The 23,208-nt window shown below is 31.8% G+C and overlaps 1 protein-coding gene across 6 annotated transcripts; it reads right to left on the reverse strand.

Moving 5' to 3' along the window:
* Positions 1-1,488: 1,488 nt before the first annotated feature.
* Pli (E3 ubiquitin-protein ligase pellino) lies at positions 1,489-20,771 on the reverse strand. Of its 6 annotated transcripts, none has more exons than XM_040722191.2 (7): positions 20,121-20,649; positions 19,972-20,072; positions 19,813-19,899; positions 12,944-13,181; positions 2,367-2,508; positions 2,016-2,294; positions 1,489-1,948 (listed from the first exon to the last, which is right to left on the reverse strand). In XM_040722191.2, the coding sequence occupies exons 1-7, from the start codon at positions 20,439-20,441 to the stop codon at positions 1,746-1,748; spliced, it is 1,371 nt and encodes a 456-aa protein (XP_040578125.1). In that variant the 5' UTR covers positions 20,442-20,649; the 3' UTR covers positions 1,489-1,745. The 6 variants fall into 6 exon arrangements, with proteins under 6 accessions (XP_040578125.1, XP_040578123.1, XP_040578126.1 ...); XM_040722189.2 differs by having other exon boundaries at positions 1,489-1,963; XM_040722192.2 differs by lacking the exon at positions 19,813-19,899 and having other exon boundaries at positions 1,489-1,963; positions 20,121-20,771.
* Positions 20,772-23,208: the final 2,437 nt, after the last annotated feature.

A 23,208-nucleotide genomic window follows, 5' to 3' on the forward strand; every position in this document is an offset into this window, starting at 1 on the left:
TAGGCTGAAAAATACTGAAAACGACACTCTTCTTTGGGGGGATGTACTAGCAAACATATCTTAACATTGTATTTATATTGTTAACGAATTTCATATCTCAATGACGTCACACCTCGAAATAGATAATAATTAAGGGTATATAATATTTTTGAATTTTTAAAATAAATTATGGAATATTTTTCTAAAATATATATAATCTAGCAATAGATTTAATATAAATCTGGAAATACAAAAGTCATATAGAGAAAAAAAACAGCACAATAATAATTATACTAAACTTAACGGAAAAAAAAGCGGGGGTGAGAAGATACGGTATGGGGTATTCTTATGGTTTTGCTTCATTGATAGACATATTATTATAAATAAGAGTAGATTCCAGTCAATTTATGAATTTATTAAGCATTAACAATTAAATTGTAGAATAAAATAGTGTTAATGTCATATGAATATGCTATACAATTGTCAAGGCAATTAATCAATCTTTTAGTGTCAAAATACTGAAACAATCGTTTTTTTATAAAGTTTTGTCACATCGTATGCGTTTAGTATTAAGATAATTTAATAATTAAATATTGATATTGAGACCCTAAATTCTCCAGAGAGTGATACTCCAATATGATGAAAAGTGATGTAGTAATACAGAAAATTACATCAAACTATTGTTGGCTCAGTACTAGGACTGTTGGTTTAATCAGTCTTTTTTTTATTTTTTGTTTTAAGTTCAATCTTCTTTACCATTCAACGGCACTAAGGACTGATACATCGGTCTTTCAGTCATACCATCTTTGATAATTTTTATTTTCTTCATTCATAGCAGGACTGAATATTATAAAAACTAAGAAAATATAGAACGTTTATTAATAAAAGGAAATATGTCTAGTTCAAAACAAGATATAGAGTCTATAGGAACACTTATATTACCTTAAAATGTTTTATAAATCGATTTGGTGATTCTCTTAATGGTGAAAAATGTATTTAAAAGAGAATATTACTATAATCCCAGATTTTTCAGAACTAGATGCCTGAGAGAAAAACTGAAATTAGTTTTGGAGTATGCAGCCAAAGATAAATTCCGTTCCTTACTGCATTTCATTAATAAACATTTGGACCCTATAATTGCCATCTTTTGTAATCAATGAATTTTATGCATGATTTTCCATAGAAATTTAATCCAAATTTCCTTTATTAAACGATTGAATGATTTTACTAAGTCCTCATTTCGTATGTTTAGTTAAATTAAGAATGTCATCGGAAAAATGGGTTACTTCAATTCACAGAGATGGATTGTAATCATAATATAACTTTTTATCATAAATATTTATGTAGTTATATATAAAACCATATATTCTTTATTGACAACATGTATTCCCTTACGCTTTACTTTTTGCTCTCCCCCTCCCCCTAAAAAAAAAAATAATACCGTTAGTTTTGTACACAATTTCTCAAATGAGACGACGTTAAAAGAAAGTACAATAAATTAAAGAAACGTTATGCTATAAAGAATTGTTAGAGTTGTGGTACATTCGTATGGTTCGTTTATATTTTATTTAGTGAACAAAATATTAAGACTTGAATTTAACCTCATCATTTGAAAGTATAACATCTTTTTTATTTTTAAATTTAATATATCGAATATACCGGATCTCTAAGCGAATAATATATATTCCAAAGAATTTCGCTAACAAATATGTTCTAACATTTGAACTCATCTTATTATTATATGAAAAAAATATTCTTAAATTAAGTCAATCGCATTTATCTTGAAATATTAACTTTACATATCCCTTTGAACGCGCCAGAGGCACAGCACAGAATGGACATGCTGTTTCAAAACCTGATGTCCCACATGGTATAGGTACTGACGCCCAATATTTTACAGTTCTTTCTGACGCCATATGACCACAAGGAACAAAACAAAACTCAGGAGGCAGACAATCCGTGTACAATCCTAAAATTTTAAAGGCTTAATATATTTAAAAAAGAAATAACAATGCTTAATTCGTTATATAAAATACCAGGCTCTGTTCCCATTGTAAGTTGAGCTACGGATGATGGACATAAACAAATTGGACAAGTTTTGGACCCATTATTATCATTAAGATTTCCCCAATTATGTCTACCTTGAACATGTCCACAATTGAGGTAAACAAAAGGTTGAGCCTCAGGTTTAGTATTTTTAGAATTTTTTCGAGGAACAACGAGTGTATGAAGCCCTACAGGACATTGAGGTCTTCCTGCATTCAAATTATCAATACATTGTTCCAATTGTTTATAAGTAGGAGAATACGACAAACCTTAAATATTTAGGAAATAATTATCATATAGCAACTCAATATCATCAATTCGGTATATAAAAGTATATGTACCTTCGGCAGATCTCCAAATAAGAGTGGCACCACACAGATCAATTAATGTTCCATCTTGCAATATATTATCTTCATTATGGATTGGAGAGCCTTGTATTGCAGCACTACGAGATTCTCTCAAGCTAAAAATGCACCCACCGACCTTTAAATAATAAATTATAATTTAAATGCTAAAATTAATAAAGAAAATTTGTAACTCAATATTTATTTCTCCAGCAATAAATTTAATATGCGTCAGCATATACAAAAATAATATAGTAAAAAAAACCAAAAAACACAGACACAATAATAAATATCTGTACATATGACAAATCCTAATATTAAAAAAAAAAAAAAATAATAGGATGACATTTCTTAGTATAATGCAGTATTCCCTATTTTATAAAGTTACCAAATTCAACGAGATGTGTTTAGGTGTGGTCAAAGAGAGCTCGCATACGGAAATTTTTTTATAGGGAAAGTCTGTACTTGGATTTCTCACATTGGAACAATTCGTATAGGATAAAGCTTGCCGGAGTGTTTAAATATATATTTACATTTATTAAAACAAATAAATTAATTAATGGAATTAAACATTGACAAACAAATTGACATAAATATTAGTTATACAAATTAATAAAGTGGGACCCGGACTCTCATTCTGTATTGGTATGAATGAAAATATAAATTTGTATTCAACGTATCGTTTATAAATATCACTGAAGATCACTAATACAATTGAAGTTACATATTCAAATGTCATGTATCATATTATGAAAATACACTAAAAAATTCGTTGAAGGAGTGTATAAGTAACTTGTTAAGGTCTCATAACTTGGCTTGAGATCCATTTGAGGTATGAATTCCAAGTTCTAGATATATAATTGAGAGGATTGAAGTTCTTTGAGTGACTACGTAGAGCAGCCTGCTACCTACTCTTCAAATAAGAAAGAAGATAAATGAAGAGACGAAGAACATCGTTCTCATCTCTCTAGATTTCAATTCTAGGTTGCTTCAAATGTATTGAGCTGTACATTTTTCTTCCCTTACATATCCCATTTCTTCGTGCTCTCGTACAATCCGATCTTTGAGTGCCTCCTCAAATCCTCTCAGTAATTTGCTTCACCATATCCAACCACCTTTTCTCCTGATACATACTTTATCATACGAAGAGCAAATCACTGATCTTGCCTAATCTGATGGTATGTTGGTTCGTCCCACCATAAGTCTTTTTCAAAATGAATAATCAATCATGTCTAAAGTCTAATGATAATTAAGTGAATAGCACTTCTTCTATTCGAATTATTGTCGTGTTTGTTTATTTTTCTTTAATCATATATTTATTAATATTACTTATTTTGTCTCTGGTTCGAATGAATTAGTCATTATATAAATGAGATTATTATTTACATTAAATAAAGTATGCGAGTCTTCCTCTTGGCGAGCTTTATCCTATACGAATTTTCCCAGCGCCACTAATCCCAGTACAAACTTTCCCTATACAAATTTTCTGTAAGCGAGCTCTCCTGTCACCATTAAAAACTGGTTCAAAATAGGAAAGGTCTTGAGATAAAAAACAGATTTAAGGTAGGAAGGGACCTAGACACCTCATAACGAAGTGTCACGTCATGGTGGAAAGGTTGAATTTTGACATAATAATAGGAAGAAATTTTGTGGGACATAATTAATAAAAAAAGTAATAAATCTTAGAAACTTAATAAAAAAGGGAAAATTAAGAATTATAGTTCATTATGAATTTATTAACAATATTTAAAGAAATAAATGTAATACTGTTTCTTGGTGAGTAAAACTATGCTGTATCAATTCAGTTTATTCTTATGATATCTCCGTTTTAATAAATATCTGAGGCTATGAATAGCTATATTTCAATGGTCGGGGCCAATTAAAGCCACACCAATTAATAGAAGACTCTAAATTATAGTTAATATTCTTAAGTATCTAATTCAATTTTACTAATTTGAGCATAAATTTCACAACATACCAAATATGTCTTTTAAGCTATTTGGCCATTATTATTTATGAAGTAAATAAATACAATGATAATATCTCAATAATTTGATTTTTACTCAAGTGTCTTCTTTTTTTTCTATTGAACCACAATATATCTTCTGACATAATTATTTATTATATATCTTGAAAGGTTAATTCAATAAAATATATTTGATTACAATTTTTTATAAACCAAATTATTGAAATTATGTTTGAAAAAAATATTCCAAACCTTATAAATTCATTCTATTGTACGGAAAAGTTAGAATGTTGTATTTTTCTAGAGGAAGTTAAATTCAATTGAAAATGGTTTAACAATTAGTAGGGTATTATTTATAGATTTGAAATTTTTATAATTAATTATTTTTCAATCACGGAAATACTTATAAGTAAAACACAATAATATTTTTACCGAAATTGAAGTTTCAATAGTTAAGGGATTGCAAGCGTACATTTTGAATCAGAAAGTGATTCAAATGAACATCCTAATATTGGCCAATAAATAAAATATGATCAAGCACTTGCAGCATCATTAAATAAAAGAGAGGTCTCTAAATATCGGGATATACTAGATAAATATCTCCTCTTGACTTCTTCATGTTGTTCTTTGATAACGAATTTATTTGAAATGAGACTTGAAGAGTCGGTTGAGTGTTATTTCCTATCAGTCGTGTCTTTCATTCATCTTGGTTTGAAATTTAATTTTACTTCGACTAAAACATGAGTGATCATGATAAAATATATCCAGTATATATCTGAAGACAGACGGGAGATTTTTAGCAAAGTTTTGACAGTTCCATTAACTGGAAAGACTTCTCTAGGTGACCCATTCTAATGTCAAATATATAATTCTTGGTTTACAGACTGAGGTAAGAACATTGCGAGAATTAAAGGAGAAAATATCATTATGTCTTCTGATGGAAATACAGTTGCATGTAACAATCTGCAAGCTCTGAAAAAAGAACTTGGCATCTAAAGACCATAAGAACAGGCTCGTTATTGACCGGTAACCAGTTTCCAAACGGACCTACTAAATATGACATTGACAACCTCATTTTTGGAATTCTTAAATTATTTAAGGAAAAAAATCCCTATCAGATTATTACTACAATGTGGGCAATTTATAATATTATGAAGTGTACCATAAAAGAGAACATAATAATTGCTACAGAAAATATAAGAGATGAAGTAAGTCAATGGGCAACAAAATTAACTGTATCCCTTGATAATCCAACATAAGAGATTGAGAAAGTATTAGCAGAAACAATTGATATGTAGCTAACTGAAGAGAAAGTAATAATATTTTTTATGTCTACTGTGTGTTACAGAATGTTACGGCCAAAGTAACGGCTAAGAAAACAACTATAAATTTAATAAAACCTCTTAATAAGAATGAGTTTATATAAACAAACCGAATAAGACCAAATTGTTGTTTTCTCTCACTTACAGAATGAATTAATATTGAGAAAATTGCAGTGTTATCGAAGGAGTTGTGAGTAGCATAAAAGCTCAACGTAGATATGATTATGAAAATCCAGTTCTTTATAAGAAAAATGTTACTATTCATTCGCCTCATAAAGGTGTGAATGAAGGAAAAATAAATACTATATTTGAGAAATATGAAAAGATTTGGAACCAAGCCGAAGTAAATTAAAGGGTGTAAGGAATGGGAACTTCGTTTTTGAGTTTAGTCCCAAAGTGTGAGATTGAGGGAAGAGTAATAGATGCACACTATAAATGTGAACTTTCAAAAATAAAGGAGTCAAAACAGGATATTTCTCAAATAATGGGGAAAATCCAGAAGGAAGTCCCTCACTAGAGAAGGATGACAAAATCGTAGAAGAGGAATTGTTCGCAAAAGAAAAACAGAGAAATGATGGATCTCTTGAAAATAGGAGGAAAATAGTGATTTTGGAAGAAGTTGATGCATTGAACGAGGTATCAATTACAAAAATAAGTCGAGGGCAGGTGCCTTCACTCTTAGTCGATGATGAAACAGGTAGACGTATAAGTATACCTATAACAGGGAATGAAGACAACAAATTCGGAACCATTGGAAGATATTTCAGTAGATTTGGATGAAACTACTAAGATAAAGAACCCCTTTAAGTAATGTAGAACACACTCTTCCCTCACGTACAAAGTCAGGATCATTTGAAAAAAGATATGCTTTATACACTAATATTTTCCAACATAAAAGAGAAAAACCCAGGAAAATAATGAATAATTAATATTTGCAATCGTGGGAGCATTCAAAATATTTTCACAAAATACAACAGACGGAAGAGACAGCAACATCTGACATGCTTTAATTAAGACTTATAAAGCTTAATCCTAATATGCTTTGTTTACAAGACGTATGAACCAAGATTTCTTCAACCTGTAAAAGTTCTTGTGGGTTCCGCCTTCCTCATGATTTTGATTATTTTTTAAATGGGTCTGACTCTTCTAGAAGCATTCTTTCACTGGTTTTTCAGAAACTGGAGTACTCTTCTTAGACCAAAGAGTACTCATCCAAGAGTTAATGGCACATAATTGCAGTTTATAACAATGACTTAAAGTTTTCTTTAATTAATGCTTATGGACTAAATATGAGAGATCTCATGCTTTTTACAAATCCATTTTTACCTTACATGTATCCTAATAGTTAACATTAATGTAGATATAGATAAAAGATTCGGACATGCTAACTTACACTTCTTACTTAAGCTTGTAGGGGAACTCAATCTTATTGACACTGTTAAAATTTTAAGTCAAAATTACATATTTCTTAGAGAAATGGAAATAAACCATGAAGAATGTACCTTACTTTAGTCTCTCTAATGCATTTTCAAAAAAAAATTAAAAAACGTTCTATCGTACAGAACCTTTTCCTGATCACTAGATCACTCATGTGGAATTTTGATCAGGTCCTTCAATTCGGCAGTATTGACTATTCAGGTGGATTATAAAACAAGAAGACTTTATCAGACTAAAACTAGATTTGCTTTTCAGCCACTTCAAGCAACCACCGGTTGTTTTATTGTCTTATACAAAACATGATGATTTCTGCTGATATGTTTAGTAAGGCAAAAAGGGGATAATCGCTACTGTTCGACGAAAGTGTTTAAAAGATAAAAAAGACGAGCTCTGTATTTTTAAGTTTTTTGGTAACTAACACCCTTCATGCTTATATAATATTTTTTATATTACTGAGGTAGAGATGTAAGGATAGCGTAAAAAAGAGTAAAAGTTCAATACTCGAATAAGAATCTCGTATTTCAAGAAAGTGAATTCCAAGATTTGATAAGATAATGTCTCACACAAAACTATTTTGGACTATGTCAAAGATAGATTTAAAAGTTGTTAAGCATTTCTACCATCCTCTCCGATGTTTCGTTGCGTTCCTCTTGAAGTTTGGAATTTCTATGGAGAAGTATAGAAAATTAACTCCTTTTAAAACCTGTGGTAAAATTGTACTCATCGTTAAGAATAGAAACGATACTCTATTTGGTCATTGGAGGACAATAATAGTTTTAAACGAAACATATAAAATCTTAGCAGGACTAATTTCAAAAAAATTGAGCCTATCTTTAGCCAAAAGATAGGGAACCACCAAACAGTACTGCTAAGAAATAGGAAAATAAGAGATATATCTAGAAATATTAAGGCCTCTGTTGATTCGTTAAAAGATAATAAAAAAAATTGGGGTAATCATTGCCGTGGATGTCCACAAGGCATTTGGTTCTATTTCACACGACCATATACTTTTGGCTGTTCAAAAGATATTGCCTAAGTGTTTCTTCAATCCTATAAGAGCCTTGCTCTATAATGGATCATCTACGATCGAGATTGATGGTTTTGCAAGTGAGTATATTCTTCTGAAAAGAAGCTGCAGTCAAGGATGTCCTACAGCCCCCTTGCTATTTATTGCCGCAATTGAATAATTTTGTATATCTGCAATGGAGATATAGGAGCTTTGGAATTTCCATAGGCTATTCTATATAGTTACTTGATACCTATGAGTGTGACATTATTTGTCGATGCCAACACTAAACGTCATTTAGATAGATAAGGGGTCACCAAACTAATTTTTACTGCGGCCCTGATAAAGGAAATAATGACTAACACGAGCCGTATAATCATTCTGTTTTGTAGCTTGTAAAAGTGACAGATTAATTTTCAGCAAAGTTTCTCTGGAAGAAGTTTCTTTGAGTCTCTAAACCACATTTCAAGGACTCATAATTCTCAGAGTGTAACGTTCCAGAAAACTTTTGGTAGATGTTTTGCTTCATTGTGACGACGAAGATTCTACTCTTTCAATACTGTAACACTTTTGCTAAATATTACGAAACTAGCTTTCGGGTCCTTTATTTCCACAATGAAATACTTTACTTCCCACTCTTAATTGAAAACGCGACACTCGGTGTCCACTTTTCATTTCTAATAGTCATTATGTAGAGTGAAGAAAAAGGGATCTGAAAATGAAAGAACAGTAAAGATATATAATTGTGGGATACCTAAACGGAGATGGAGAAAATGAATGTGCTACAGGTGCACTGAATATATATTTCTTGAAATGCATAAAACAAGACAAAGATACTCCATTGTTATTTCAAAGATAATAAGCAAAAACAACACTATAGCAATAGTAAATGTAAGCCACATAGCAATCAATATCTTTTAGTTTTCCCAACAACATATATCAATTGAAATTTTTTCACAAAGTTTCGTGTTCCATACGTTTTATAAAGCAAATTCAAGTACTGTCAGTGGGCTAAATATGGCCTGGGGGTCGTAGTTTGGTGACCCCTGAGTTAGACAGATTGAAGTCATTAAAAATCTTTTTGAAAAATATTCCTACAGGCCTGGCTTGATAATTAATAAAAGTAACTGTTGTTCTCTCAGTAGGGATTTGGAAGCCAAACTCATAGACTAAAATTTTAGGGATGGTATGAAAAAAACACTGAAACTTAAACAAATTAGACGACACCGTGTAATTTGGTTGATATAAAAGTAAAATAATTGAGAAATACAATCTCCTGACTATAGTTGAACTACACAGTGCTGAAAATGTTCCCCTGGTTTTATATAAGATACATTCTTTGCCTCTTTTAGCTGAAAAGACAAATATTGAAGAAAATTCGTGGCTGTAGGCCCATTTTCATTCGAAGTACCTCCCTTCCCTCAAAAGGCTAAAAAATATATATGAGGTGGGATAGCTGTACTATCTTCTATTTCCTCGCGATATACTTGAAGATTTTTATCGACATAACAAAAAAATACCTCTTGCAGTGGAGAGTTACTGTACCGGGTACTACCCTATACATGCTTATAATGATGAGTACTATTTTTTCAAATGGATCAGTTGAAAAAATATAATTTTTATGTGGTGTTGGTCATCGTATTTTATAGTATGGAATGCCAACATACGAGTAAAACACTCCTATAAAAAAGAAATATTTTTTAAATATACAGAGGATTAAGCTGTCTAAAAAGTCTGGCTACACATAATTCTATTTTGGCTGTTCAAAACCTGACCTTTCGAAATACCCTGGTTCGGTATTTGTGAAGGGTAAAGTTTGTTTTCCGCTTTTTAGGACTTTTAAGAACCACATTCCCCCTACACCATGACATTTGAAAATGTTTTATTTGAGGGATTTCAGAGTAATGTTACAGTGGTATGTGAAAATTTTAGATCTCCCGAAATCTTTGGATAAAGAAAAAATAGAGAAATCCTTACTATATTTATGACAACAAAAAAAACCGCGCAGTTTTAAATCTCGGCTGCCTTTATTTGTATTATGCTCCATGCAAGGACTGTGGAAAAACATTAACTCCTCTATACAGACTTTCGTGTATTGATCCAGTATTCCAATTCTAAAATAATATCTTAACTTAAATATAAAGGGACTAGATAACCCCGAATCAAAATTCACGAAAGTACTGGTCTTGAATCATCTGTAGGAGTTCATTTGTTTCCTAATCATTCATATAATTATAAGTAAAATACATCACCTTTATAATAAGATAAATTGAATTGATATTTAATGGATGTTAAAAGAGCCGTAATAACAATGAACTGGGCAAGATAAAAATAGTACATATACTGAATTTTAGACGAATCAAAATTAGAGATAAGAAAAAACATTCTTGATTGATATACTCTTTCCCTTATAGCCTCTTTAATAATCACTAGTGCGTGCATGCAAAGAGTAACTCTAGGGAATTGTTATGGAGTTATTTGAATAATTACATGTCGGACCTTCAGTAGAATTGAGGATTTAAATCTAAGTCAGAGCGGGATATTTCATTGCTAGACACGGTGTGGGATTTTTGGATATTTCCTTTATCTCATAGCTGCTCACAGCTAATTTAACTTAACAAAATTACAGCTCTTTTCCCATACATTCATCAAATTAAAAGGGTGATCGCATTAATTTTGGGTTTCTTTTTTTCATTCCAGTGAATATTCCAGTGATATTATTTTCATCTATGGTAGTAATTTTTGAAGATGAATATTTCAAATACACCAAATATAAAATGTTTGTTTAGCTCCTAGATATACCACACCAGCATCTATAGGGTTAATCTTTGAGTTTCTAACTTTATTATAACAAAAATTAAAGTTAGTAACTTATTAAAATCCTTAATAGTTGCTCCTCTATTGAACTTCTTTTTTTCCAGACTCCAGGGAAAGTTCTTTCATTGCCTGCATTGCATTAATATTTAAGACATTGGACTCCATAGAAAGGTAGTTCTTCGAATCTTTTGTCATTTCTTAAAATTTATTTATTTCATGTGAGTTAATTAATTTATTTATTTGGACTGCTAAGAAGCTCAACAATATACTTCAATCCTACAATATAATTGTGGATACTTCAAATTAAGTAGCTCACCAATGCCATAAACTGATAACCTTTAACATAAAACTGGCTTTACCCCCAAAAAGTGTAATCCTCTATTATTTGTTCAAAAATTGAAATATCAAATTTATATAATGAAATTAACAAAGATGTTCTCGTTCATAAAAGATAAGAGGATATGATGATTAAGCTGAGTCCATGATGGACTCTAGAGTAGAGGAAACGACAAAAACAAATGTCAAATGGACTTGTTTAGAAAAAAGTTTAAGAGTCATGATCAAAAGATGAAAGTTAGGTTTAGTTTGGACAAGGTAATAAAAATGAACATGGAGTAGTTATTGGCCGATAGGTATATTTCATATGTGATGTGAAAAAGAGAAAAAAAATCATATTTTTTTAACCTCAGTTATACACCCTTTTCTTTTTGAATATGACGCGCACGGTCGATACAACATTATTACTTCTTTCAAAATTGACTTTACAACATTTATTCGAACCATTGAGATAGATAGTGTCTAAGTGAAAGTAAAAGGAAAAAAGAAAGGTATTTTACAATCAGTTGTCATAGGTTGGATGTCTTATTTTATGTTGTATTTCAACGAATTAAAACTAAAAAATAAATTAGAAGTTTTTCATGTATATTGAGTTGATATCTATTTCAAGAAAAGTAAATAGTGATCTAGTTTTTTTAAGCTAGTTTTGTTCTTGTTTTGGATCCCGTTGTGTCTTGAAGAGGTTACTAGATACAAACTGAATGTAGAGAATCCATAATGAGTGAGAGAATGAGGAGAGAGATCGTGAAGGAATAAAATAAAGGTAATATATTATATATACAGTATGTCAATAAATATATGTCCTCTTTTAATTTGGCGCATCTCTTAAAAGAAGAAAAGAGAAAAAATTAAAAGAAAAGCACGTGGGCTTAGAGACTCTTAAAAATTTGTATCAACCGAAATTTAAGATATGGAAACAACCTTTATTGATATTTTTTCTGAATTGAAATATACACATGATTATTAAAAAATATTTTGTCACAGAAGGGTGAAGGAAAACTCCTTAAGCACCCAAGGCAGGGCCGTAGGCCAACTTGAGACCAGGATATGGCAGGCTGATGTCGCTCGGGAACTTAACTTTTCGATCCGAACCAGAGTTGCAAAAATAACACTTGACAAAAGTCTTACGAAAAAAAGGTCAATCCTTGAGTAAAATTTGGTGACCAGATTGACGTCAAATGGTTATCCTGTATCACACGAGACTATCTTCAAGCGCATGAAGGAATCGTTGAAGGTCTTGCAGTACAGGCCTTAAATTTTACCGAAACTCAGGGAGATTCAGAAGAAAACCCGTTTTATTTTTTGTCTTGAGAGGAAAAATTGGTAAATAAATGTCTGGAGAAGAGTTTTTTTTTTCTCTGACGAGTCCACTTTTGAACTGTTTTATAATCCCAATCGTCAAATTGATTGTATTTGAACTTGTAAGCAGGAAGATATTGTGCTAACACCGAAAGGGAATTTTCCATTGAAAATTTACGTCTGGGGTATTATAAGCTACCGGACTCTTAGTGAGTTTTATGTTATACCTAGAAGACAAACTGTGACGTCTTATTACAAAATTGACATTGAAATCTAAGGATACAAAAAATTACATAGAATAATAATGGCTTTGTAAATAAGAATGTAATATGTTTATGAGAAAGAGGAGATAACATACTTAAACATTAATTTCAAATGTATAAAAACTTACCGAAACTTCCCTCCATATCCCAGGTCTGGCAAATTCATTTCCTGACTTGTCACAGAATGTACCATTTGGATGCATTATTAAAACGCCATTAGTCGTTAGTCCATCTAGTTCATTATTTTCTACTTGCCATTTAGTTGCTTTTTCTCCCAGAAAAATATTACGAGACGAATCAAATCCAGCTGCATAAACTCTGGTCTTAAGACCACTATCACGATCTGCAATAACCCTACACGCAAAGCTAAAAATATTACATTTATTCAGAAAAGAACCAAGGAATATATTATGTGATGAAATTAAACAATGAGTAGGACAATATTTATATCAAATCTCATATTGTTAATAAAACTAGAAATTTATAAGCAACAACTAGAGGTATCCGAACTTAAAGCTATATCAAGTATTAATATATTTTGATTAGTAATTATATAAGATTATTTGACGAAACTAAATCTCACAATTGTGTAGTGTTTGTTTTATTTATGTTCCGGGTGTAGAAAAAGGAATGAGACCTAAAAATACAGTTTCGAAAAGTTTTTGTTGATAATACCTTAAATTCCCATTATTTTTGAATAGTTAAGCTTCTAAGCCTTTGATAGATGTACATGTTGTAAACAAAAATTCGGTATATGTTGGGATGGAGGCAAGAACATCCATCATAGACAATTTAATCCGCACCGGGAGGACCACCTCGGTCACCATGGAGATCTTAAACGTCAGCAAGGCCACATACTGTCGGGTCAGATATCATTTGGCTGATAGACAACCTAAAAGACAAACTCAAGAATCGAAGGCTCACCAAAGGGAAGCCTCAAGACATTATGGAGGTCTTTAAGGTCAACCCGATGATGAAGATGTCACAGCACGCCAAGAATAAGAAGGTACATCAGTCTACTGTGGGCAAGGCCATCCAAAAGGCTGTAAGAAGGCCCCTTAGAAGAATTGAGAAGCCACTCCTGTACTAACGTCAAAAAGAACTTCTGCATGTCAATAACTCCGAAATGATCTGAAGCACAACAGCAACTGGGTAATTTTTCTCTCTGATTAAAAGACTTTTACCTTTGACCCCGTCTACATCAAGCAAAATGATCAGGTGTTATACCTTGGCAAGGCTGACAATAGCATCAGGATAGTCACCAAGACCAAACATCCGGTCTCTGTGATGATGTGGCATAAACTGCAGAAAAATACCTCCAATTAGGTTTCCAGTTGGATACCGGTTACCCATGGCCGATTACTTGATGGTGTAGAAAAAGAATGTGGTCCCGTAGATCACTAAGACATTGAAGAAGTCCAACAAGGCCACGTACGTATTTCTGGAGGACGGGGCTCCGGCCCATACTCCTAATATTGTACAAAAGTGGATAGGTAGAAACATGAGCTTACGGTCCAAGAAAATTTGGTTCCGTCAGAGCCTAGATCTAAATCCACTGGATTACTCCATTTGCTAGCAGATTGAGAAGATAGCCTGAAAAGTCTGCCACCCGAATATTTGATGCCCTGAAGACCACCGTTAATCAGCAATGGAGGATCATGAAAAAGCATTACGTTGCCCATTGGAGGCTGTCTTTGAAGCTGATGGTGGCTAGATTCATAATTAATGTACATCCGTTATCGGTGCTGGAGCAAAAATTCCCAATCAAATCGTAACAGCGATAGTGCTATAATAGCAAATCTATAAATGAAGTGGAAAACCCGATGAGACTGATAACCATATGAGTCCAGACAGACTGATGTTATAATAAACAGTATGAACATTCATTTTCATGCAAAGTCATTCACGAGGTCTTGAAAAGTCAAATTATAGTTTAGAAGGTAATTACCCCCTTTTATATTCTAAGTCTGTAAATGATAATGGAATTTGTTTCCTGGGCTTATTACCTTTTCAATGACAGTTCATACATCGATAGTGGTCAAGTGGTTACGGAGATATGGAATTTTAAATTTAGGTTTCCAGGTCAAATTTGTCGAAAAAGTCCAAAATTCATCAGATCATATTTCCTTGACTATTTATTGATCCAAATGGGATAAAATTTAACAGGAGTTAGTTTCTACTCACATGTATCAATTGAGCTATGTTTGATCAAAATCGGAGAGGGTAAGGTTATATATCATGTTTATTGGGTGACTTGAGATGGAATGACCCTATTTTAAGTTAATTTTTTTCACATGAACATTTCATGCTTAGTTAAAAATATCCATTTATTTTTAATATATAATTGATTTTTTCGCTTTACTTATGTTTTGGTTTTTTGCTTTTTGATTTTTTTTAAATTATACAACTATACCTTATGGTATATATCCTTCATCTAAAGAAAATTGAAAAATATTTATAAATGATTAGATGGAGGTGTTCAAAGTTACTAATAGGAATAATAGTCTACTATATTATATTCATAAACGTTGATAGATTTTCACTTTTTATCATACCTACAAGGGTATAGTATAAAAATAAGATATAACTACACCTTTATATAGTGCCAGGCCCAGTTTCAAAATTAGCAAATCGTACATTTTGAGTTAGATTCCTTGTAATCTTAGAGTTAAATACAAGTACGGGACAGCTTTTCTATACTGATAGAAACTCTACTTTATCATTCACCCCCTTGATAAAATCCCAGTTCTCTAATGGAAGATTATAAAAAAGTCAGTACACAGGGTGTCCACGATAAATTGGAACAACTTTAAACTTCATCCAGATCCATAATGTGGATATTCGGGGTTAAATCATACTAATATAAAAGGTTGCGTGAACAATACACCGTAACTTCCACCACAATTGTTTTGACAACAGATCCTTAATCCTCAATTTCCTGGTGCCCTTCCTCTTCCTAAATTATGAAATTGAATGCGTAGTATGGAACTCCCTATTTTTTTACTAATTTTCAATAATTTTATAATATTCAAACAAGGGATGAAATTAACTTCAATCAAATAATTTGGAATTAGCCACAACCAATGGATTAAAAAATAAATAATTGCATTTAAACTCCTATCTTAATAAAAACAATTATAAGGTAAATACTATATAAATAAATTGAAATGTATTTCAGAATACAAAAATATATTTAAAAGTACCATGTGGATATCATAATTTTTGTATTAAATATTAACGTAAAAAAGAAAAGTCGAAGTAATAAGTATCAGTCCTGAGTATCTAATTCAAAAATGCTAAAAAATTTATAAGAAAATATTAAAACATAGTTATTTCTTTCCATTACATAGAAGATCAGATAAACATACTAGTATTTAGATTTATATAAATTGTATGAAGATATATTCTTTATAGATGTTGACAGTTGTCTTTATTTAAAGGAGCAAGAAAGTAATCATATCTCAATAAAAATGATCTTGACTTTCATGAGAAGAAATGTTGGTCCCTTTCCTCAACATCATGAGAATGAGTAATTTATGAATGAACTATATTCTTATTATCTTGAAAGATCCCGTTCCAAAGGGAGGATAGCTCTTCGTTATCTTGGTGAGTCAGACCTTGCCCACTAAAGAAACAGATTCCGAGGATTGAACTTATTTGATATCAACATCAAAATGAAGAGAGGCAGTCCATATTCATCTAGAAACTCTTTCCGAAGAAAAAAAAAGCAATTTTCTTCTTGCCTAACCTTGTAATAGTAACATTTACTAATAGATGGATTGTTGTAATGGATTTAAATCCAAGTTATAATTCAAGGACTACTAGCGAGAACTGAGAAGGACTTCATACGTTGTTTATTTCTTGAAAAGAGTAGATTCTTGAAATTAAATTCTTGGGATGTCCAACTCATCTTGGGAAGAACTACGTTGATTCAAGAATACTTTTTATTTAATTATCACTTAATAAAATCACTTTTATAAAGTCTCAGGTAACAATGAGTATTAAGATTAAAGGAATTTTGTGAACAGGTGACTCAAATTCGTCTGAAGTCCTCTAGCTAGTATTATTTGGCCGGATAATCATAATTATTATACAAGGAAATTTATTATTTTTCCACAATGTGGCGCTTCTCACTGGTGATGTGTTTACAAACGAATATAAGTAAACAACACACATGTCCTATTCTAGGGGTATATTACAGAGAGATGGCAGAGGTGTGTATGACCCTCCCTGTTTGTTGAGAAAAATACTGGAGGTATCCATTGGGTCAAGCTAGGTGCCATTCAACAAGACCATCGGATAGCCAGTGACATTTACTGCATTACGATGCTTATGTTTTCCAAGGAATTAAAATGTAGTAAGGACAATAATATTCAAGCTGGAGAGAATGAACAAGTACTTAGCCTTCATCTACACCAGTCACTTATTGATCCCTATATCTTCTGCTGATGTACCTATCTACAACCTCCAGCTAATGAAGAACATGATACAATAGAAACAAAATGACTATAACCTGACAATCTGTTCTCAAAAAAATGTACTACCACTGCTGTTATCTGACCTAACAACTTGTACCATTCATCTTGTTCAGTTCACATGACAGTATAAACAAGTTTGCAAAATAGAGATGCTCGAAGCTCAACTATCAGAAATAAAGGGACCTTAGGGTTACAGAAAAGTCAAGCCAGTGTTTTCTGACGTCAACTCAGCTACGGTTCTCAGAGTTGTTTTTCTATGACGTAACGGTGGTAATTGTCTTAAATCAATATGGCTCGAACTTGTTAGTAAATACAATTGATTCGAACATTAACCTGATAAAACTGTTCCAATATCGTCCGCATCTTCTCTTTAACCTAATTTCCAAACGTTTTTTTTTTTTTTTTTTCTTTAAGGAAATATTCACAGTTTACGTTAATACTCAATACATGATTCTCACACAATGTGTTCAAAATAAAAATATAGTAGCTCTTATATTTTGATTCATATGAACTACTTATATATGGGATATTTCATACCATAGTTTCGAAGTAAAGTCTTTGTAAAATCGTGACGCCCTTTGAAAGAAATGTTTCGTAGAAAATCAGGACATAATTTCAGAAACTCATAGCTCGTACTATGGACTAATTTAAGTCCTAAAATTTAAAGATATATATCTAGCTTTTATAAAATTTCATCGAAATTTGTGATAAGGTGCTTATGGTGGTTAAATACCCATACATTTTTGACATGTGAAATTAGTAGACCCGTTAGCCATAGGGAAGAGCTGCAAGATAAACTACTATATCAATAGATCATTTAAAAAGTATATCATTTTAAGCGAGTTAAGGTGTAGTATCTACAATACGTTCAGATTAATATAAGTTTTTTAATATATTAAAAAAATAAGATGACATTTTTTTGTAAATGAAATGTCTCCGGAGTTCTTAAGGGGACAAAAAATAGTCATCAACATAAAAAAAATCAAATTTATAAGTAAAAGAAAACGACAAAAATGTGGCTGCCTATTTTGTAAAAATACAAATTTTCCATAATCAAATATTTTAGAGAATATAAATTTTTTAAGGTCAAAATCATTATTCTGTAAGTATCAACACCCTGGCAAGAATGTAAGTTTGTAAGAGAGAAATGAATAAATATTATTTATTCTTTTTTTCTTCTCCATTTCATTACCTGTATAACCGGTATCAATGGACAATGGTCATAGAGAGGGATGAATAATTTATATCTCGTAAGTATGTAAAATAAAAGAAAATTAACTTGGTCACACTGACAATTTAAAAAATGGTTGGAAGGAGAGTAACTGAGTTATGACGGTTTTTTTTAAACCGCAGCTAGCGTCTTATAGCTTTCAGATACTAATATCAGTGTTACTAGTGCCAGATGTAACAGAAAGAAAGTAAGGACTGATATTGCAGCTTAGTTAATACAAGACCTTTTTGTTCCTGAAAATGTCTGTCTCAATTTTACAAATATATGTAAAAGGCAACAATAATAAATCCAATCTAATTGATATTGTCATTTACATTTTCCATATAGAGTATGTTGTAGAGGGAGACTAAAGCTATTTCTAGGACCAATAGGGATCTATTAAGGTATCATGGAAGGAGATCCCAGAAGAAACGGTGCATACCAGTAGCACTTGAGACTTCAAGAGGTTCAGGGCTGTTGTTCAAGCAAAAGGCGGTCGTAAGGAATAAATTTTAAAACATTTATTAAATTAATATTCATAATTAAATGTGAATAAAAGCAATATTCTGAAATTTCGCAAGTGTAGGATATAAACCCTTATTTGTATGCTATATTAAATAGCGGGACAATATATAATCAACTTCAAATCGGAAATGGATAATAACTGATATCACGAATATTAATTAATCAGTTCCTTTATTGATAATGCCAATTATACTGAAAATGGTTACGATTTACAACTCTACTCACAACTCGTAACACTTTGTTGATAAAATATTTTAATTTTCTTATTAATTGTAAATTGAACTATATGACATGAACAGCAAATAAGAAAAAGAAGATAATAATATTCCTCTAAAATAAGCAAGACGTGAACTGATATTTGTATCATTAGTTTACACACCTCTCACTATTCAGTTTCTTTACAACTCTATTCGTAGTACTGTAAAGAGTAATAGCTAATGTTCGATTGTGGGTTTTTATAGATTTAAATAATGAATACTCCTGACAGTCCCCCCTCCTTAAAAAATATATATGTATTAGATAAACTTATTTATATTAAGGTGTTGTAATACTTTGAATTTTAAACTTGAAATTTTTTGGGGCTCATCCCACCCCCCTCAAATTGATGAAGTTGCAAAGCCCCTGTTCGCAAATATTGAAGTTTATTTTATAAATTATCCACACTAACCTAGAAGTAATTTGGCAGATGAGTTTAAAAATAAAGTAATATGGATAATGATAAAGAAGCAGAAATATTTGGTAAAGGAAAAACTTTGATTTGAGTAAATGAGAAAATTGGATCTACTATCGGAAACTAGCGCGTGAAATCTGATGTTTAACGTTTGTGACAACTACCAGAAAAACACGTGAACTTGAGAATCTACGCTTTGATCTGCACATGTGACAAGGAAAGAAGAAAGACAAAATATGGAATGAATATTGGTAAATTAGTACAAGACCCTACCGAGATATTGTTGATTGGCTGCTAAACTTCTCCACAACTTTGTTTCCAGGAGTTGTATCCATAACAACGAAGTCGATAGGAGACTCCGAACTCCGCCCAATCTACAAAGAAATGAGTCTAGGAACAAGAGACGTGAGAGTGAAAAATACCTGGAAGAGATCCGTTTTCCAGTCCTGGACATATTCGACAATCACAGCCTGATGACGACTCAAAGTGTAAGAGATGGAATGCTGGAGGGAGTCTTTCATGGCGGAAGAGTCGTAAGGACTTCCTACAGTGTAATGTCGGGACTTGACAACCCCATTGGCCTTCAGTCTTCTGTAAAGTAAGAATTTAGAGCGCCGTCTTCCTCGATCCCCCTGAGGAAGACCCCCATTATAGCCAAGCAAGATCAGTTCTCCATATTTCACATTCCCCACACCACTCTCAACAGTCCCAACACAAACAGATTCCAGCCCAGACTCATGCATTCTTCACAATTCTCACAATTCTCACAATTCTCAGTAGAATCCATGTATCCACATCCATTCCACTATCAATAACCCTAATATTGCCGCTTCCCAATTCCTATTCCTCATTAATCCCAATGAAATCAAGAGAAAAAGAAGGGAAAACAAGGGAAAAGAAGGGAAAAGAAGGGAAAAGAGAAAAGGAGAGAAGAGAAGAGAAGAAAAAGAGGGAACAGGACTCAGAGCACGGCGTAACAAGGCGTAACAAAACAATATCATATGTATTGGGTTGTCAGCTGTCAATTAACTTGACTTACTTCATCCGTCACAACTATCTATCAACCTCAACCTCGATTGTCAAAAGAGAAAGGAAAAATTTCAAAAAAAACATACGGTATCTAGTCTTCTTCAAGATTAATAGAAATACAAGGCTAGACCATCATGTAATCGGGCTTGCTAGAATTTTCAATCTGATGTATTGTACCGACTGCTGAGCAAGACAGGCAGATTTGGACAAAACACGTAACCACTCATAGTCTATGACGTCACTATTGCTAGAATTTTCAATGTAATGTGTCGTACTGACTGCTGGGCATGAAAAACAGATTTTGACATAACACGCAACCACTCATTTACTATGACGCCGATATTAAAAGCGTGGTAGAAGTCAAATATTAGTTGTACATGTGTTATAGTATAATCTTCTTTATTTTTTTTTATTTTTTTTTTGCCAACTGTTTATTGTTATTCAGAGGATAATTATTAAATATTATTTACATCCAAATGATAATTATCAATTCAATGTATCAATGACAGAATATGAAACGACACGAATTCTAAATGAACACCCTGGATTTTTTAAATTTAATATAGAAATAACAATCCTATGTTAAGGCAGGATACCACATATATCATGTGTGTACACGTCTATATATACATATTAGGGCTGGGACACTACTACGAAATACAGTACACATTTCGTTACGTTAGAATAGCAAAAAAGTTTTTTTGTTTTTTATAAATATTAATAATGTAGTTTTCAAGTTTTTTCGATATTTTATTATTTGAGAATCATCGGGGAGATGTTATTTAAATGCTGCAGATATTGTATTTTGGGTCACTTCCAGCACTCTTTTTCCCAACAGTCTTGTTAGGATGATGTCTTTACAAATAGTTGACATGTTTGATGTACTTTTACTGGCATGAACGATTTGTGTGGAATACTTATAGATGGTAATACTTTTGTCTACAACTTTTCCCCAATTTTGACCATCTTTATCAGGAAATCCAAAGTGGTCCAAAATTGCAGATTTGTAAGTACGGGAGGAAGGTAAATTCAACTCCGTATGAAATTCGCTATCCGCAACTATTTATTGGTCGATTATACTTAAATAAAATCTCTTTAGAAAATAAAGGTTAGTTCGAAGTATTATTAACTAAGAACCGAGTAATTATGTAATAGTAGTTACCAACAGATTATATAGACGCAAAATATACGTTCGATTTTGTAAAAAATAATAGCCAACGCAATGTGGTGCAGCAAACTAATAAAAAAATTATACCGCTAGATGGCGCACCATGCTTGGGCCTTGTTTATATAATTGAAAGAAAGAAAAACTACGCTGAATGGCATATGCATAGGCAATAATTACTAATGCAGATCAACTGCAAAAATTTCACAAAATAGAAATAGTATTATTTGATCCCCTAATTCCAAATATGGTCTTAGTTTTACTCTAGGCTATAAAGCTGTTTTTTTTATTTTTGGTTTTTTTTTTTAAACTCAAAGCTTTTTTAACCGCTTGTTGTTGAAAATATGGATAAATGATATATATATATGATTATATGTATTTATTGTGATAAGAACTTGAGTTATCCTTGTTTAAAGTTGAAAAAGGTTTTTTTTTTTCAGAGGCTCATAGCTCCAAAAATTATAAATCCAGAAAGTGTAAAAATATATCATTTGATAGCTGAAAGTCTGAACTATAATTTACCAAACCCTGAATTCAGAAAACTCTCTATACTTTTATAATCTTTCTGGGATACAGCTCATTTTTGAATGATCTTATAAAATAAATTTATTTAATTATTAAACGCCATATAGGAAGACAAGAAGATATTAAAAGGGTAGAAAATAGATAAGAAAAGTCTAAGAAAAAAGTGGTGGATCTCAAACATTTTGTCGCATAAGCTGAAATAATTAATTAAATGTGGGCCTTTGTCACAGGGGAATATTTGCCAGATAAAAAATTGTCTTCAATTCAAATGAATTTTCCCAATTTGCAATCTGATTAAGATCAGGAATCTGAACTACTGAGGGCGGAACACTTATAAACTTCAAATGCAAAATTATTGTTTCTATGCTATTTCCCAAATATACGAGGTAGGCTCATTTGCAAACGGAAAGCACTCCTTAATACATCATTAAACATACCACAATATATACTCCCAGGACGAATTAATGTAATGTAGGAATTACACAACCTCCATAATGACTCATTCTTCCGATCCTTCGGGAAAATTGGGATATGTGATAATGTGGCTTCCCTCGAAGATATTTCCCCAGAAAGCACACTCGTTGTAATTATCAAATGACAAGAACTTTTCTCCATTTTTAATTAATTCCTTCTCCCATTCTTGTCTTATCTCAGAAAGAATCTTCAATTCTTATCTTGATACAATGACATCGTCTAGTGGGCTCTAAAGTTTCTTTAAGGTATGAAACCTACCCGAGAGAGCATCAAAATATGCTCTTATATATTTGGGTTTTGTTGAGACATACTTTATG

The sequence above is a fragment of the Lepeophtheirus salmonis genome, chromosome 12 (genome assembly GCF_016086655.4).
Source record: "Lepeophtheirus salmonis chromosome 12, UVic_Lsal_1.4, whole genome shotgun sequence".
Classification (NCBI taxonomy): domain Eukaryota; kingdom Metazoa; phylum Arthropoda; class Copepoda; order Siphonostomatoida; family Caligidae; genus Lepeophtheirus; species Lepeophtheirus salmonis.

Coding starts and splice junctions, on each gene's coding strand:
- Pli (XM_040722189.2), bottom strand. CDS start 20,441: ATGCATGAGTCTGGGCTGGAATCTGTTTGTGTTGGGACTGTTGAGAGT. Junction 19,900..19,971: donor AGCCAATCAACAATATCTCG/GTAGGGTCTTGT, acceptor TCACATGTGCAG/ATCAAAGCGTAGATTCTCAA. Junction 2,295..2,366: donor TATTTGGAGATCTGCCGAAG/GTACATATACTT, acceptor TAAATATTTAAG/GTTTGTCGTATTCTCCTACT.